The sequence below is a fragment of the Salmo salar genome, chromosome 09 (genome assembly GCF_965601325.2).
Source record: "Salmo salar chromosome 09, fSalSal1, whole genome shotgun sequence".
Taxonomy (NCBI): Eukaryota; Metazoa; Chordata; class Actinopteri; order Salmoniformes; family Salmonidae; genus Salmo; species Salmo salar.
The window spans coordinates 93,457,970-93,475,237 of record NC_138299.1 but is presented as its reverse complement, the minus strand read 5'-3'; the positions used below and the strand labels follow the sequence as shown (position 1 = coordinate 93,475,237).

Sequence of the window (17,268 nt, the reverse complement as noted above, 5' to 3'; positions counted from 1 at the left end):
GTGTCTTACAAAATATGCTGATGAAACGGATTTATGTACAGTGCCTTTAGAAAGTATTCATACCCCTTGACGTATTACACATGTTGCCTTTCAGCCTGAATTTAAAATGGATTAAATATATTCTCACACATCTACACAATATCTCATAATGATAAAGTGAACACACAGTTTTTAGAAATGTTAGCAAATTTATTTACAATGAAATACAGAAATATAACATTGACATAGTTATTCACATGCCTGAACATGGTTTTCCTCTAGGATCTTGCCCGTGCTTAGCTCCATTCCGTTCATTTTTTTATCCTGAAAAAGTCCCCAGTCCTTAATGATTACAATCATACCCATAACATGATGCAGCCACCACTATGCTTGAAAATATGGAGAGTGGTACGTAATGTGTTGAATTGGATTTGCCTCAAATATAACACTTTGTATTCAGGACAAAAAGTGAATTGCTTTGCAACAGTTTTTGCAGTATTACTTTAGTGCCTTGTTGCAAACAGGATGCATGCTTTGGAATACTTTTATTCTGTACAGGCTTCATTATTTTCACTCAGTCAATTTGATTAGTTTTGTGGAGTAACTACAATGTTGTTGATCCATCCTCAGTCCTCCCATCACAGCCATTATGCTCTGCAACTGTTTTACAGTCACCATTGGCCTCATGGTGAAATCCCTAAGCAGTTTCCTTGCTCTCCAGCAACTGAGTTAGGAAGGAAGCCTGTATCTTTGTAGTGACTGGGTGTATTAATACACCATCCAAAAGGTAATTAATAACTTTACCATGCTCAAATGGATATTCAGTGTCTGCATAGAATTTTGTTTTACTCATCTACCAATACTGTAGGTGCTCTTCTTTGCGAGGCATTGGAAAAATGCACTGCTCGACTGAGACTTACAGATAATTGTATGTGTGGGGTACAGAGATGAGGTAGTTAACAAATTGCATTGTCTTTTTGATTATGTGACTTAAGCACTATTTCACTCCTGAACGTATTTAGGCTTGCCATAACAAAGGGGTTGAAAACTGACATTTCAGCTTTTCATTTTTAATTAATAACATTTCTAAAGACACGCTTTGATATTATGGAGTAGAGTGTGTAGATCAGTGACACATCTCAATTTAATCCATTTTAAATTCAGGCTGTAACAACAAAATGTGGAAAAAGTTAATGGGTGTGAATACTTTCTGAAGGCACTGTAGCACATTAAAAGCCCTTTAGGCAACATTGTGTGGGGGAGCCCACTTCCCCTCACTCTGTGGTACTCAGTGTAGAACACAGTTCAGGGCCTGCCACTAAACAGGACCTATTCACATTTCAAGATCATGCACACCTCTCCTCTTGATTGACACTATCACGGTGCTATGTAAGAATAGATCCATTTGCTTGACATAGAGCCGGGGCCCTGCTATAAGTGTGCAGCTAGAGGGACAGGATGAGGAATTGGAAGAGCACAATGGCTGCCACTTTAAAACGAGTAAGAACCGCTTAGCCTTCTCTTAGGTCTATTGAGTCTCTCCACATGTACTCACTAATGCGTGTCACTGTTTTTAAAAATGTTGTATTGTCACATAGCTGCAGTAAAATCTGTGGTTATATATGGTCAACCGTAGTACCTGGAGCAAATTATGGTTTAGTGCCTTGCTCAAGGGCACATCAGATTTTTCACCTTGTCAGCTCGGGGATTCGAACCAGCAACCTTCCGGTTACTGGCCCAACGCTGTAACCACTAGGCTATCTGCACAGTCTGTCCCCACTGATTCGGAGTCAGATATGATCCATAACACACGCAACTGAGACAACTCAGGTAGACAAAGTCAGAGGCCTTTATTGGTACACTGAACAGAAACGTCAACATGAAAACAGATTTATATTTCCAAAATTACATGTGAGACCATCACCATAAAGAGGGTAGAGAGGTCATACAGCTACCAGCCCCCCTCTACACACATCCCTTCCAAAGTGTTGAAAAGGCAATGTCAGATAACAGGTCCACGCAAACCTAAAAATACCCCCCCACCCTCCACCCCCGGTGGAAAGAAAGGGAGCAGGAGAGGGAAACGGGTCAGAATAATCTGCTTTTCTGGGTCTTATCTGAAGAAAGGCAGAGATGCATGGTTCCTTATCGGTGACTATGTGATTACTGCCACAGCTTTTCAGATTTGTTTCTGCCCTGGTGCCAGGGCTGCTCAGTTCCCCCTGCTGCTAGCTTTTCTGCCCTGGTTGGTCAGCACTGTACCCAGTACTGTTCACCCTGCTGCCAGCTACTGAGAGCAGGCCCTCACCACTGCTGAGCCAAGCCAAGCCAGCTAGCTCTGTAAGGAAATACTGACGACCAGATGCTAGACCAGAGTCACTGAAACTTGTGTGGGTGATATGTACATCCTACATGTCCACGCTGCTGCTTGGAGATTAATTTTATTATTTTTTACACTATTTAATAATGTCAACGTTTTGTTCAAAAACTGATTACATTACAGAGAATGTGTTACACATCGACATGAATCCCTATACTTTAAATAATGGTCCGGCGAAATGTAATGTGCATTAAATAAGGCCACTACTAAAATCCATTTATTTCTCTTTCAGAGCAGGATATAAATAACTGGGCAACAGCTTACACTTCCTGCAATGGAATAATACATTAACATGATAATCATAACAATTGGTTACATTAACCATCAAACTTTGCTCTAAGTATTGCAAACAGCTGATATTCCTTCCATGACGAACACATAATGTTTAAAAAAGGCTTATCCTCAAAGCTATTACTACTGTGTGTGAACAAGTCTTTAAAATGTTGATATTGATTTACATTAATAAGCAGTATATTAATCTTACAATACTTATCTCACACGACTCACTTATGTCATAAATTAGCTTATATGATCATAGTTACTCAAAGTTGCTTTAAAAGTGACTTAGTTTAAGTTAGTTGTGTCTGGTCTGGAGGAAAAATAATCTCTTCTTGAGGATGTAGAAGACCGTGGTGAGAAAGAGTACGAGTTTGAGGAAGATGAGCAGTTTGTCAGTGAGCTCTCTGCGATTGTACTTAGTGATGAGCTTTCTCCCCAGCTGGATGGTTTCGGTCATGGCCTTAAACTCCTCATTTGTCTCCAGGACCGCCTGAGACGAGGTTGCTACGGAGGAGAGAGTCCACACTGGGCAAAGACTTCAGGTTTGGACATACAGTTGAAGTCTGAAGTTTACATACACCTTAGCCAAATACATTTAAACTCAGTTTTTCACAATTTCTGACATTTAATCCAAGTAAAAATTCCATGTCTTAGGTCAGTTAGGATCACCACTTCATTTTAAGAATGTGAAATGTCAGAATAATAGTAGAGAGAATGATTTATTTCAGCTTTTATTTATTTCATCACATTCCCAGTGGGTCAGAAGTTTACATACACTCAATTAGTATTTGTTAGCATTGCCTTTAAATTGTTTAACTTGGGTCAAATGTTTCAGGTAGCCTTCCACAAGCTTCCTACAATAAGTTGGCTGAATTTTGGCCCATTCCTCCTGACAGAGCTGGTGTAACTGAGTCAGGTTTGTAGGCCTCCTTGCTCGGACGTGCTTCTTCAGTTCTGCCAACAAATTTTCTATAGGATTGAGGTCAGGGCTTTGTGATGGCCACTCCAACAACTTGACTTTATTGTCCTTAAGCCATTTTGCCACAACTTTGGAAGTATGCTTGGGGTCATTGTCCGTTTGGAAGACCCATTTGCGACCAAGCTTTAAATTCCTGACTGATGTCTTGAGATGTTGCTTCAATATATCCACATAATTTTCCTCCCTCATGATGCCATCTATTTTGTGAAGTGCACCAGTCCCTCCTGCAGCAAAGCACCCCTACAACATGATGCTGCCACCCCTGTGCTTCACAGTTGGGATGGTGTTCTTTGGCTTGCAAGCTTCCCCCTTTTTCCTCCAAACATAACGATGATCATAATGGCCAAACAGTTCTATTTTTGTTTCTCAGACCAGAGGACATTTCTCCAAAAAGTACGATCTTTGTCCCCATGTGCAGTTGCAAACCGTAGTGTGGCTTTTTTTATGGTGGTTTTGGAGCAGTGGCTTCTTCCTTGCTAAGCAGCCTTTCAGGTTATGTCAATATAGGACTCATTTTACTGTGGATATAGATACTCCAGCATCTTCACAAGGTCCTTTGCTGTTGTTCTGGGATTGACTTGCACTTTTCACAACAAAGTACATTTATCTCTAGGAGACAGAACGCGTCTCCTTCCTAAGCGGTTTGACGGCTGTGTGGTCCCATGGTGTTCATACTTGCGTACTATTGTTTGTACAGATGAACGTGGAACCTTCAGGTATTTGGAAATTGCTCCCAAGGATGAACCAGACTTGTGGAGGTCTACAACTTTTTTTCTGAGGTCTTGGCTGATTTCTTTTGATTTTTCCATGATGTCAAGCAAAGAGGCACTGAGTTTGAAGGTAGGCCTTGAAATACATCCACTGGTACACCTCCAATTGACTCAAATTATGTCAATTAGCCTATCAGAAACTTCTAAAAATGACTTGTGTCATGCACAAAGTAGATGTCCTAACCGACTTGCCAAAACTATAGTTTGTTAACAAGAAATTTGTGGAGTGGTTGAAAAACGAGTTTTAATGACTCCAAACTAAGTGTATGTAAACTTCCGACTTCAACTGTATCAAATACTGCCAGCTGTTTGCTTTTATTTAAATAAAGCAACTGAGAAAGAAACAGTCCTTGGGTCCTCCAATTTCAGGGCTTTTGGTGGAACCATCTCAATATTGTTCTCACCAGTGGTGTAATGGAAGGTAAACACAGAAAACGCCATTTACACACCGTTTTATGTTGCTCAAACGTTTACCCACCTATTGCAAACAAATGCATTGTAAATATAGGGAGTATTACTTTATTCACTGTGAAAGGCGATCAGTGTTTACCCACTATTTACCACTACATCACTGCTTCTCATTCATCTAGTTCTTACAGATGTGTAAACACTGAAGGAAAAGGGAGCTAGGGGATGGGGTTAGGGTCCGAAATGATAAACACTACTGTCCTCTCAGAAACACAGACTCCGATATGATTCACTCTCTGTACTCTAGGTGGAGCCACTCACCCAGAATGGTTATGGATTCCTCGCTCTGCGTCACCTGCTGTGACATCATTTGGCTGATGCTCATCGGGCTCTCTGTGATGTCACTGGACGTCTGGGCCAGGCCCTCTTTGGTCACCTTTCTGTTTGGAGGAAAAAAATAACAAATACATTCTAAATCTTCATAGTAACAGACAACAATAAGACAAAGTATAAACACACAGTGGGTGAAATAAGGGAATGACAATGAAACACTCCAGAAGAGTATCTAGAAACAGGCAATATCTGTTTACCTTTGTCTAAATTCATAGAGAAGAGATTCCTTCTCCAGGTTGTGTAGCGACAGTTTACTGGCCAGGTTGGCTTTCTTCCATGCTGTATGGTTACTGCAGGGATAGAAAACATACATTTTGTACAGTTTACGCAGCACTATATGTAAAGGTCTAAGAAAAATACCAGAAAACCATACTAATGGAAATGTACATCCTACTAACTAATACAGACTGGATTCAGTACTGAAGCAACAGCAGTAATCCACACTCCTACCATGCTAATCCACATTCCTACCATGCTAATCCACACTCTTACCATGCTCTTTTACCTGAGCATCTGCCTACGGTGTCTGTCCACCTCACTGAGTAGAGCCAGCTTGTCTGACTCCTTGTCCTGCTCCCTCCCCATCTGATCTAGGTCCAGGCAAACACTGTTCAATTCGTCAACAATAACAATGACGAAAAATACTCGTCAAGTAACTATTTTTAATTTGACATGAAGCATCTTTTCATCCATTTTTTACAATCAGAAACATGCAAGCAGAATATTTCATGCAATCCTCTCATTGGCAGAATTGACATCTTTCAGTTGCGCGGTGTAATTGAGCTGATCTGCCCGGCTCCGCCACACAGCCACCAGGCGGTCACTTCAGTCACTCTTTGATCACATCAGAAACTCTATTTCCCCATGTGCGCTGTTATTCATTCATCTGTGTTGCCGCTCTCACGCCGCAGTCAGGAAATGCGACATCTGGTTCATTTTTTCATATGGGAAAAACGAATGCTATTTGTTGACTATTAAAAGTACAGTAATACTTCTGGCATTTTTGTAAAGCTCAAATCCCCTTTTCAATGAAACCACTATTATTTAACCCCTTGACAGTTACGATGGGAAGAAAATTAGAGCTGTAAATGGTTTAACCTGTAGCCAAGCCTTTATAGCCTATATGGTTAATTATGGCTGGCATTGGTTATAATCTGCCACAATATCAAATGTTGCCAGCTAAGGTATACGAGGGGATAGTAGGTCTAGTTGGACAAGGCACATGGTGGAAGCTAGAGGTAGCCTAAATTGTCATTATTTAATATTAAAAAATCCACTGACTAAGTGGCTAAAACTAGACTAAAATTGTCCAGTTTTAGACGACTGATGACTAAAACTAACGAAGGATGAATCATCCCCAGCTTCCAATTGGCTCATTCATCCCCCCTGCAACTATTACCCAGGTCATTGCTGTAAATGAGAATGTTTTCTCAGTCAATTTACTGATAGACTGCCAATATGTACTTATTACAGTAGGAAGCCGTTTCTTGTCTCGCTAGAACAAAAGCGGTACCTGCTGCGTGCCAACCCGGTAGCAACGAACCTACAGCGATGGTTGTCAGCGGCCAACAACTGGACTTTGAGCCAATCAGAGAGTACAAACCTCCATGAGGGGGAGCATAAAAAAGCGCATTATCTCTGTACATCCACGATGAGCCAGTCGCACTTCATATGCAGTGAAGGCTATGGGATGGTAAAAAAAAAAAAAAGTGATAGACGCAATGCCCACAACACTAAAGACTTCCTCCAAGCTAGCTAACCACTGTAGTTAGTATTGACAATATATCACAATGGATTCGCTAGTTTCCATGAAACAGCTGCTTGTGTTAGCTGCCGAATTAGTGCAGTGTCCTTTGCTATGTTGTGCTAATATGCTAATGTTAGCTAGCTAGCTAACCATTTGGCTATGGGGTATGGGATTATGGAGAGTGAATTAAATTGTTTCTTCGTGATCATGCTAGGTAGTTACAGTGCCTTCAGAAAGTACTCACACCCCTTGACTTTTTCCACATTTTGTTATGTTACAAATGTATTTAATTGTAATTTTTTGTAATCGATCTACACCAAATACTCTGTCAAAGTGGAAGACATTTTTATTTTTAAAATTTTAATTAATAGAAAATAATACACTAATATAGTGTTTTGATTAGATACGTATTCAACCCCTTGAGTTACTACATGTTAGAATCACCTTTGGAAGCGATTACAGCTGTGAGTCTTTCTGGATAAATCTGTCTCTAAGATCTTTGCAAACCTGGATTGTACAATATGTGCCCCTTATTCTTTAAAAAAATATTTGGCTAGGTTATTAAAAAATGGTTTTTGATCATTTTTTTAGACATTAAATTCACTGCATTGTGGGTTGAAAGCTGTAACACTGAATAAAACAATTAATTAAAGTCCCACCCATGATGGTAGTGACTCTTCATTGCTGCTTATCACTTATCAACCATAATTTGTTCACTTTACTTTAATAAAAAAAATTAATTAGTTGTTCAAAAACAGAAAAATCGCTCAGCACTAATATTTGGTGGATTTGTCTCTCAGTGTCTGTTGGAAAGCAGACTGAACCAGGTTTTCCTCTAAGACTTAGCCTGTGCTTAGCTCTACTCCTTTTCTTTTGATCAAAAACATAAACTCTAGACAAGAATACCCATAACATGATGCAGCTATCCCCATGCTTGAAAATATGAAGAGTGGTACTTAGTGATGTGTTGAATTTGCCCCCAAACATAATGCTTTGTATTCAGGACCAAAAGTACATTTTTTTGCCACATTTTTTGCAGTATTACTTTACTGCCTTATTCTGTACAGGCTTCCTTTTCACACTGTCATTTAGGTTAGTATTGTGGAGTAACTACAATGTCGTTGACCCATCTTCAGTTCTCCAATCACAGCCATTAAAAACTTGTTTTAAAGACACCAGTGGCCTCATGGTGAAATCCCTCAGTGGTTTCCTTCCTCTCCATCAACTGAACTTGGAAGGATGCCTGTATCTTGGAGTGACTAGGTGTATTGATACATCATCCAAAATGTAACTTCACCATGCTCAAAGCGATTCTCAATGGCCATTTTTTTATTCTACCCCCATCTACCAATAGGTGCCCTTCTTTGCGAGGCACTGAAAACCTTCCTGGTCTTTGTCGTTGAATATGTGCTTGAAATTCACTGCTCAACTGAGGGACCTCACAGATAATTGTATGTGTGGGCTACAAAGATGGGGTAGTGATTAAAAAAAAATAATGGAAAACTCCATTATTGCACACAGAGTGAGTCCATGCAACTTATCTGACTTGTTAAGCAAATTTTTACTCCTGAACTTTAAGCTTGCCATAACAAAGGAGTTGAATACTTATTGACACGACACTTCAGCTTATAATTTTTTATTCATTTGTAAATATTTCTAAAAACGTAATTCCATGTTGACACTGGGGTATTATGTGCAGATCAGAGACTAAATATAAACGTAATCCACTTTAAATTCAGGCTGTAACACCAAAATGTGGAAAAAGTCAAGGGGTGTGAATACTTCCTGAAGGCACTGTATCTAGTTGTGGCCATCTGGAATATGCTAACATTAACTAGCTAGCTAAACATGTGTCTATGGGTTGGCATTGGCAGTAAGAGATTATGAAGAGTGAATAAAATTGTTTCTTTGTTATCTTGCTAGTTAGTTATCTAGCTGTGGCCATCTGGCTAGTAACAAGGGTTTTCTACTAAATAGCAACATCAGCACCAAAGACTTGTATTACTCCATCTGTGTTAGCGCAGATAGCTTGGAATATAGACCATAAGCAATATGCACGGATATGCATACTCGAACAACGCTACTGCCACCTTGTGGTGGAGTGTTTCAACAAGGCTGAGTGGTTGACTTCCAAGGTCTTTGCTGTGTGAACTCTAAAGAGATTGAACAGTGCCGGCAGTCAAGAGGTGGTAGGTAACCCCCTTTGTTTTTACACTGCTGCTACTCGCTCTTTATTATCACGTTACCAGTACCTACATGTACAAATTACCTTGACTAACCTGTACCCCCACACATTGACTCGGTACCGGTACCCCCTGTATATAGCCTCATTATTTTATTGTGTTACTTTTAATTTTATACTTTAGTTTATTTCTTGAACGGCATTGTTGGTTAAGGGCTTGAAGGTAAGCATTTCATGGTAACCTGTTGAGTTTGGCGCATGTGACAAATAAAATTTGATTTTATTTAAGTACTGTCGGCAGGCAAATGTTTGCCAATCCTACCGGTGTCTGAGCATTTAAAGTTGGATTTATTTGGATAGTCCATCTGTAGATATTACTGATGCTATACAGACTATTTCACCTAACCCTTGCAAGCAGTTGCTTATCAACAGATAGTCTGGATTTGCTCAACAGCTGGTCATACTATCCAAATAAAGTGACCGAAATGACTAAAATGTGACTAAGACTAAAATAACTGCCAATATTTGCACAGCTGTCAAACACGCAGGTGTGTCCTACAAACACTGATGGATACAGCTCAATATACCTGATGTGCGAAAGGGTTGAATATCAAGTCAAAAGAGGCTTGCTCAGTCTCCTTTTCACTGATAGATATGGACAGGTGAAATCTGCACCAGGCAGTTGAAGGACAGGAAATGAAGCGCATATATATATATATATACACACAGAGAGAGATGTTTTGGCGACAGGAGGATTAACTATGTCTCTTATGTGAATCCGTAGCCAAAGGTGTAAAGTACTTAAGTGGTATCTGTACTTTACCATTTATATTTGACTGCATTTACTTCACTACATTCCTTAAGAAAATATTGTACTTTTTTACTCCGTACATTTTCCTGACACCCAAAAGTACTCGTTACATTTTGAATGTTTAGCAGGACAGGAAAAGAGTCCCAATTCACGCACTTATCAAACTAACTTCCCTGGACATCGCTACTGCCTCTGATCTGGCAGACTCACTAAACACATATGCTTCGTTGGTAAATTGTCTGAATGTTGGTGTGCCCGTGACTTTCCGTAAATAAAATGTAAAAAAAAAGAAAAAGAAAATTTGCTTAATATAAGGACTTTGAAATGATTTATACTTTTCCTTTTGATACATTTTAAACCAGATACTTTTAGACTTTTACTCAAGTAGAAATTTACTGGGTGCCTTTTACTTTATTAATTTTCTATTAAGGTATCTTTACTTGTACTCAATTATGAGTTGGGTAACGTTACTTTTTCCACCACTGTTCGTAACCTAAGGTTTTGTTTTCACTTCGGCAATCAACTTTGTCAGCTTGACGCGAGATCATGTACTATCATTGACATCCTAATTTCAATGAGATAATATACATTTGTCAGATTTTATCTTTATGTGATATATCCACAACTTCAAAAAGATGAGTCAAAATCTATTCTAACTCCCGGCCATTGTACCAAAATGGGTCAGTGGCCAATGCTGAATAAAGAGCCCAAACAGCTGCGACAGAAAACAAGGTTATTCTCCACAATAAGAACAACTTACAATATCGTAAAGAACAAGAACTTACTGAATCGATCACTTTTACTTCCAAGTCATGTTTGATGATTTCTTGCTCGCATATTCGGACGTTGACAACAGAGGACACCATGCTCGACAACAAACCGCAAGGAATAACACTTGGTAAAAAGAGCGCACCTCTTTACTTACACAACAAAGAGGGTATTTTGGTGTTGAGCAACAAGAACCGGTTTAACAAAATGCAAAAAACATGTAAATCAATAGGTGGATTGATTGGTTTAATACCTATAATTTCTAAGGACAATGAATGAAAGCCATCACAAACACATAGAATGAAAGAAAGGCCACATTACGTGCAACACATTAACATATGGGGTAGCTATAGTCCAATAAAAAGGAGCCTAACGTTATTGTTTAGAGGCGAATTGGCTCCGGCAGGCGAACCAGTATGAATCGATTATTCATTGCGGTACGGTTCTAGAAACATAAAGCCCTCTACTTTCATACCACATCAAAATAAATTTCGCAAATGCTAAATATACTTAATGCGGTTTCAACCGGTTATTTTACAGTGACACGTTTGTGGCGCCTGTCTTCCGTGTACACGCAGGTGTTCTTAGTCGCAGAAAGAGAATTAGCAGGTAGTCGCTTCTGTCTTCCGTAAACAAACGCTGTAAAATGGAAATATGGCCGTTTGGGAACCCTTACCCTATTAAAAAAAAAAAGTGTAGTAATTTAACATTTTTTTCCTAGCTGATATGAAAGATACGTTCCTATGTTTCCAAAACCTTACCGCACGCGATGCTTGTTAATGTTTAGAGCAAGCATCGGGGCTCCTCTGGCCATTAGTTAGTATAGTCAATAGGCGCTAAAGTTAGTTAGCGTCTATGAATGGCAAAGGGGGATACCTAGTCAGTTGTATAACTGAACGTATTTAACTGAAATGTGTCTTCCACATTTAACCCAACACCGAATGGGCTTGGGTAACTAGTACCATGCCTTGGCAAGATCATATATCAGTATTAGAGAATCAAAAAAAGTCACAGCACAATATACAGAACATACCATACAAATCAAAGAAAAGGTTGATACTTCCATTCTTAAAGTAGTAAAGAGGATATTTTCAGAAAAGTCCTTTGGGGATCAGTTTGTACGAAGCACCTTTGCAGGCATCTCTCCACACTCTCTAAGGTCGGGCGTCAAAGGCTGGGTAAGGCTTTAGATTTACAAGAACAGTTCCCTTTGTGAGGAGGTGATTGAGTGCTTCATTGGTGTACAGCAGTGAGTCAGGTCCTCTCCTACAGAGAAAATGTTTATGGTCAAAGTTAATTATGTATTGCTTTTTCCATCTGGGCATTGCTTTCAGATCAGTGCAGATGATGGAAAGGAGACATTTTCATAAAAAGTACAGATTAAAATAGATAAGGAGCGGAAGCCACAACTACAGACTACTATTGACAGAGAGCGGTTTATTTGTTAATTGATTCATTTAATCTTGTGGCCTACACATTTGCAGCTAAAAGGCTGAATTGCCTTAGACTTACAGACGACGTAAGGAGCCGAGGCATCCGACAGTTTACCTATAGCGGGAGAGGAGCGAGGGCTGGTAGACTGGGGCCAGTGGGTTTACCTGTAGCAGGAGAGGAGCGAGGGCTGGTAGACTGGGGCCAGTGGGTTTACCTGTAGCAGGAGAGGAGCGAGGCCTGGTAGACTAGGGCCAGTGGGTTTACCTGTAGCAGGAGAGGGGCCGAGGGCTGGTAGACTGGGGCCAGTGGGTTTACCTGTAGCAGGAGAGGGGCCGAGGACTGGTAGACTGGGGCCAGTGGGTTTACCTGTAGCAGGAGAGGGGCCGAGGACTGGTAGACTAGGGCCACTGGGTTTACCTGTAGCAGGAGAGGGGCCGAGGACTGGTAGACTAGGGCCACTGGGTTTACCTGTAGCAGGAGAGGGGCCGAGGACTGGTAGACTAGGGCCACTGGGTTTACCTGTAGCAGGAGAGGGGCCGAGGCCTGGTAGACTAGGGCCAGTGGGTTTACCTGTAGCAGGAGAGGGGCCGAGGCCTGGTAGACTAGGGCCAGTGGGTTTACCTGTAGCAGGAGAGGGGCCGAGGCCTGGTAGACTAGGGCCAGTGGGTTTACCTGTAGCAGGAGAGGGGCCGAGGCCTGGTAGACTAGGGCCAGTGGGTTTACCTGTAGCAGGAGAGGGGCCGAGGCCTGGTAGACTAGGGCCAGTGGGTTTACCTGTAGCAGGAGAGGGGCCGAGGCCTGGTAGACTAGGGCCAGTGGGTTTACCTGTAGCAGGAGAGGGGCCGAGGCCTGGTAGACTAGGGCCAGTGGGTTTACCTGTAGCAGGAGAGGGGCCGAGGACTGGTAGACTAGTGCCAGTGGTAGTACATGTACCAGATGGTATCGTTCTTTAGAGCTGGTCCAAACAGAGGGTTGAGCTGGGCCAGGATCGCTATCAGCCAGCTGAAAACATACAACACATACTAATAATTACACATCTACATATGTCTGTCATGGCTTCTGTTATGTCTAATGGCTTTCTTTGTGGAAGAATAGCAGTCACTAAGGCATCTGCTGGGGATCTAAATGAGGAATAAAGATACCTTGTTCTACCCTATAGTAATGGATGAACATGACAGCTGGGTCAGCTATAATAGAGGAATCCAACTAAGTGCTCAGCAGACTGAAGGAGACAACCTATCACTAGATACTTCCCTCTGCTGCCGTGAACATCATACCCATTATGTGGCCTGCACTGCACCCTGGTGTACATATGGCAAAGTAACATGACACAGCTTTATCTGCTAGCCTCAACTTCAGAAGCTAAATAATTAACGATGTAATTAAATGGCATCTCAGGACTACCAGGTTATATTGAATGGAATGATTACGTACAAAACAAGCAATAGGCGTACTCTCGGATCATTGACCACACCATACTCTCGGATCATTGACCAACAGTACAGCCTTCCCTGTAGCTCAGTTGGTAGAGCATGGTGTTTGCAACACCAGGGTTGTGGGTTCGATTCCCACGGGGGGCCAGCACAGGAAAAAAAAAAAAAAAATGTATGAAATTGTATGAAATGTATGCATTCACTACTGTAAGTCGCTCTGGATAAGAGCGTCTGCTAAATGACTAAAATGTAAAATGTAAAATGTACTCTAGGGATAGATTTATTTTCTCTATCGGAAAAACCGAAGTGATGAACTTTGAGCATGTCTACATCTGTTAATGACTGGTAATCATTATGTACTGATGTTGGGACATTGAAATCGAGCTGCAGTTGGCCCAATCAATGTTAATGGCAAATGACCTAAGGGAGAATGGTGTTCCCTCTCTGTGTCTGTATGTGGGACAGATGCTTAACACTTCCCTAGCTCCAAATATAGGCCAATAGTCCAGTTTCACACTTTCATGAAAGCAACACTTATGCATGATGCAAGATTAAAAACACACAACACTGGGCTGTAATCACTACGCCGATTCTGTTTCAAAACGTTTTGCAACAAAAACCATTTACGCCAAACGGAAAACTCAAAAGAGAGTTTATATATTGGTCAAATTCAGGTAGGTCACTCCCAGTTTCATTTGCTCTGTTTGATTCTTACAACGGTAATGGGTTTCCGTAATGAATACACCCCTGCTGTTGCCTGCCTGCGCCCTGTTCCAACCAACAGACAAATTAATATAAGAAGGGCCCTCAGTGATACTGTTAAATATTCTACTACATTCCTTGGAGGACTGTACTTACAACAGGTAGCAGCAGACAGCAGTTAGCACCAACATGGTAACTATCACTCTGTGGAGGGGGAGAGAGAGGCATTATTGCACTGGGCCAAGACATTAGGCTATAGATTTGTACACCAAACAAACCAAATGTTAGTCCTATATCTGTGGTTTATTATGGCAAGTGCTCATCTCTCAGACGTACTACTAGGCCTACTTCATGCAGATAGTTGGCATAATGACGCCCTTCAGTCACATGCAAGTGACAGAGCAGACGAGAACTAGAAATGGACTGGGGAAGTTCCAAAATTACATCTTAATTCGTCTATATTCCATCAATTTTTATCCAACAAAACTACATTTGGCAAATACTAAAGCTTATTAGTACTTTAAAATCAACTCAGCTATTGTTGGCCATGATGAGCAATATTGTTGACAAAAGCACCAGCTGCCAAAAAGTATGATAATTTAGCAGCTTAGTCAAAAGCAAATAAAAAGTTATTGGACGCATACACATAAAATAGGTTTCACATTTTCCACGTATATGAATACAAGAGACATTTGAGGTCTAGCATGAAGTATGTCCTTTGTTTGCAAACTTTTATAGTTAGCAAGATATTGTTTTTTTCTATCATGTTAGTTACTCACCCTCTGTTCGGTCCCTTGGGGACAAACCACGGCACAACTCCACCAATAATCCCCCAAAACAGAGTCATTACCGACATAGGAATTACAAAACTAAGCTCCGCCATGTCTGTCTTTGGTTATAGAGTTTTAAAAGTAGACAAAGTAAACTTATGCGCTTGACAAGGCTACACAACCTCGAAGTAGCGAACTGCTACCAGACTAGGAAGTATGGATCACATGACGTCGTCACAATAAACTGGGCTGGTAGTCAAAGATTTTTTATAACTAAAACAAGATAACGACAGGCTGTGGTCTTCCAATGGGAACAGATGAGTCATAGTGGGCAGAACAAGCAAGCGGGTGGGCAGAGCCAAGCACGAGCTTGCGATATCCTATTGGTCCGTTCTAGCATGCATGTGAAATGCGCGTGTGCATTAACTCAACTCGATTTTTTACTCCTAAACAACGCGATTTTTTACAACTTTAGCAAAGGCGAAAGTTTACAAAACGTAGTCCACTCTGTTCATAACAGATTATATTTTTGGGAACAGCAAACTGTATTGAGATCAAATGTTTAGTCGATTAGAAAATGTGCTAAATGTAGGCCAAAATCCATCTCGTTCCAGCTTCTCCCACTGCCCGCCAGTGTGCTTCCTCTCACTACCATATTTGCTTCATACATCCAGTGAAATATCTCTCTCATTGTTCTGTGGGGTAATGGTGCCAAAAGTTGTTCATAAACTGATCCTTGAAAAATTTATCCAATGGGGAAATTAATGGAGTTTTTGGATAAATGGCCAAAATATAGATATCTTATACCTTTTGTTGTATAAAATCATCTTCATCGGCTAAAGGCACTTTTTGTGAATTTTGAAGCATTTATGTAATAACAAAAAGCCTTCCAGGACACCTACAGCACCCGATGTCACAGGAAGGCCAAAAAATATAATCAAGGACAACAACCACCCGAGCCACTGCCTGTTCACCCCGTTACCATCCAGAAGGCGAGGTCAGTACAGGTGCATCAAAGCTGGTACCGAGAGACTGAAAAACAGCTTCTATCTCAAGGCCATCACACTGTTAAACAGCCATTACTAACACAGAGGCTGCTGCCTAGATACAGACTTGAAATCATTGGCCACTTTAATAAATGGATCACTAGTCACTTTAATAATGCCACTTTAATGTTTACATGTCTTGCATCACTCATCTCATATGTATATACTGTATTTTATACCATCTATTGCATCTTGCCTATGTCATTGCTCATCCATATGTATATATTCTTATTCCTTTACTTAGATGTGTGTGTGTATATATATATATATATATATATAAGGAACACAGACTGAGACCAAGGTCTCTTTTACAGCTGGGCCCTGCGTGTACATGTTTACACATACAGTTTAGGTACAATGATTAAGAAACTACACAAGACAAAACAAATCGATCACAGATAACTTCCATAAGCAAGGAGCGTAACAGGAAAAGGCAGTCCATACCCAACTCTGTGGAAATCACATGGGCCTCAAGTGTAATCCATGCTTGAGACCTGGTGTTAGGAATTATAATATTGATGAGTGATGATAAATGAGAAGGTAGTTTATTCAGAAGTGCTTTAGAGACAAACACGAGAGCATGTTGTTCTCGTCTCATGGACACCGAAGTCCAACCCACATTTTGATATAAAACACAGTGGTGAGTTCTGTAGCTAGCACCCGTAATAAACCTAAGTGCGCAATGATAAGTAGCATCCAGAGATTTATTGTGGATGCCGTAGCATGCATGTTGATAATATCCACATTATCTATAACAGGCATAAAAGTAGCTTGCACAATTTGTCTTCTATTTGTAGAGGACAAACATGTCCTGTTTCTATAGAGGAAACCTAGCTTCATTTTTAGCCATTTACAAAGTTCGTCAATATGCATTTTAAAAGACAGTTTATCATCCAACCATATCCCTAAGTATTTATATGCAGAGACCTGATTAATTGACAACCATCGAAGCTTGTAAGTGCAAGTGTATTTTCAACCAACTTTTTGAACCTATTAAAAATCCTAAAATGTGTTTTCTTTGCATTTAAAACATGTTTTAGCTGTATAAAAGACCCTTGTAATATCTTAAAACCTGTCTACAATAGTGATAATGCTTGGTCAGCCGTTGAAGTGATAGAGTACATGATAGTGTCATCAGCATATAAATTAATTTGACACTTTCTTATCTCATCACCGATATTGTTTAT

General features: G+C 40.5%; 2 protein-coding genes across 2 annotated transcripts; both read right to left on the bottom strand.

The window, feature by feature from the left end:
• Window positions 1-1,904: 1,904 nt before the first annotated feature.
• Window positions 1,905-10,628, bottom strand: LOC106612154 (vesicle transport protein SEC20). Its single transcript, XM_014213080.3, has 4 exons — window positions 5,694-10,628; window positions 5,386-5,478; window positions 5,117-5,235; window positions 1,905-3,142 (listed from the first exon to the last, which is right to left on the bottom strand). Exons 1-4 carry the CDS (start codon window positions 5,771-5,773, stop codon window positions 2,934-2,936), a joined length of 501 nt encoding a protein of 166 aa, XP_014068555.1. The 5' UTR covers window positions 5,774-10,628; the 3' UTR covers window positions 1,905-2,933.
• A 293-nt stretch (window positions 10,629-10,921) lies between these two features.
• Window positions 10,922-15,298, bottom strand: LOC106612155 (V-type proton ATPase subunit e 1). The gene is made up of 4 exons (XM_014213081.3): window positions 15,045-15,298; window positions 14,422-14,469; window positions 13,007-13,132; window positions 10,922-11,962 (listed from the first exon to the last, which is right to left on the bottom strand). Exons 1-3 carry the CDS (start codon window positions 15,146-15,148, stop codon window positions 13,039-13,041), a joined length of 246 nt encoding a protein of 81 aa, XP_014068556.1. The 5' UTR covers window positions 15,149-15,298; the 3' UTR covers window positions 10,922-11,962; window positions 13,007-13,038.
• Window positions 15,299-17,268: the final 1,970 nt, after the last annotated feature.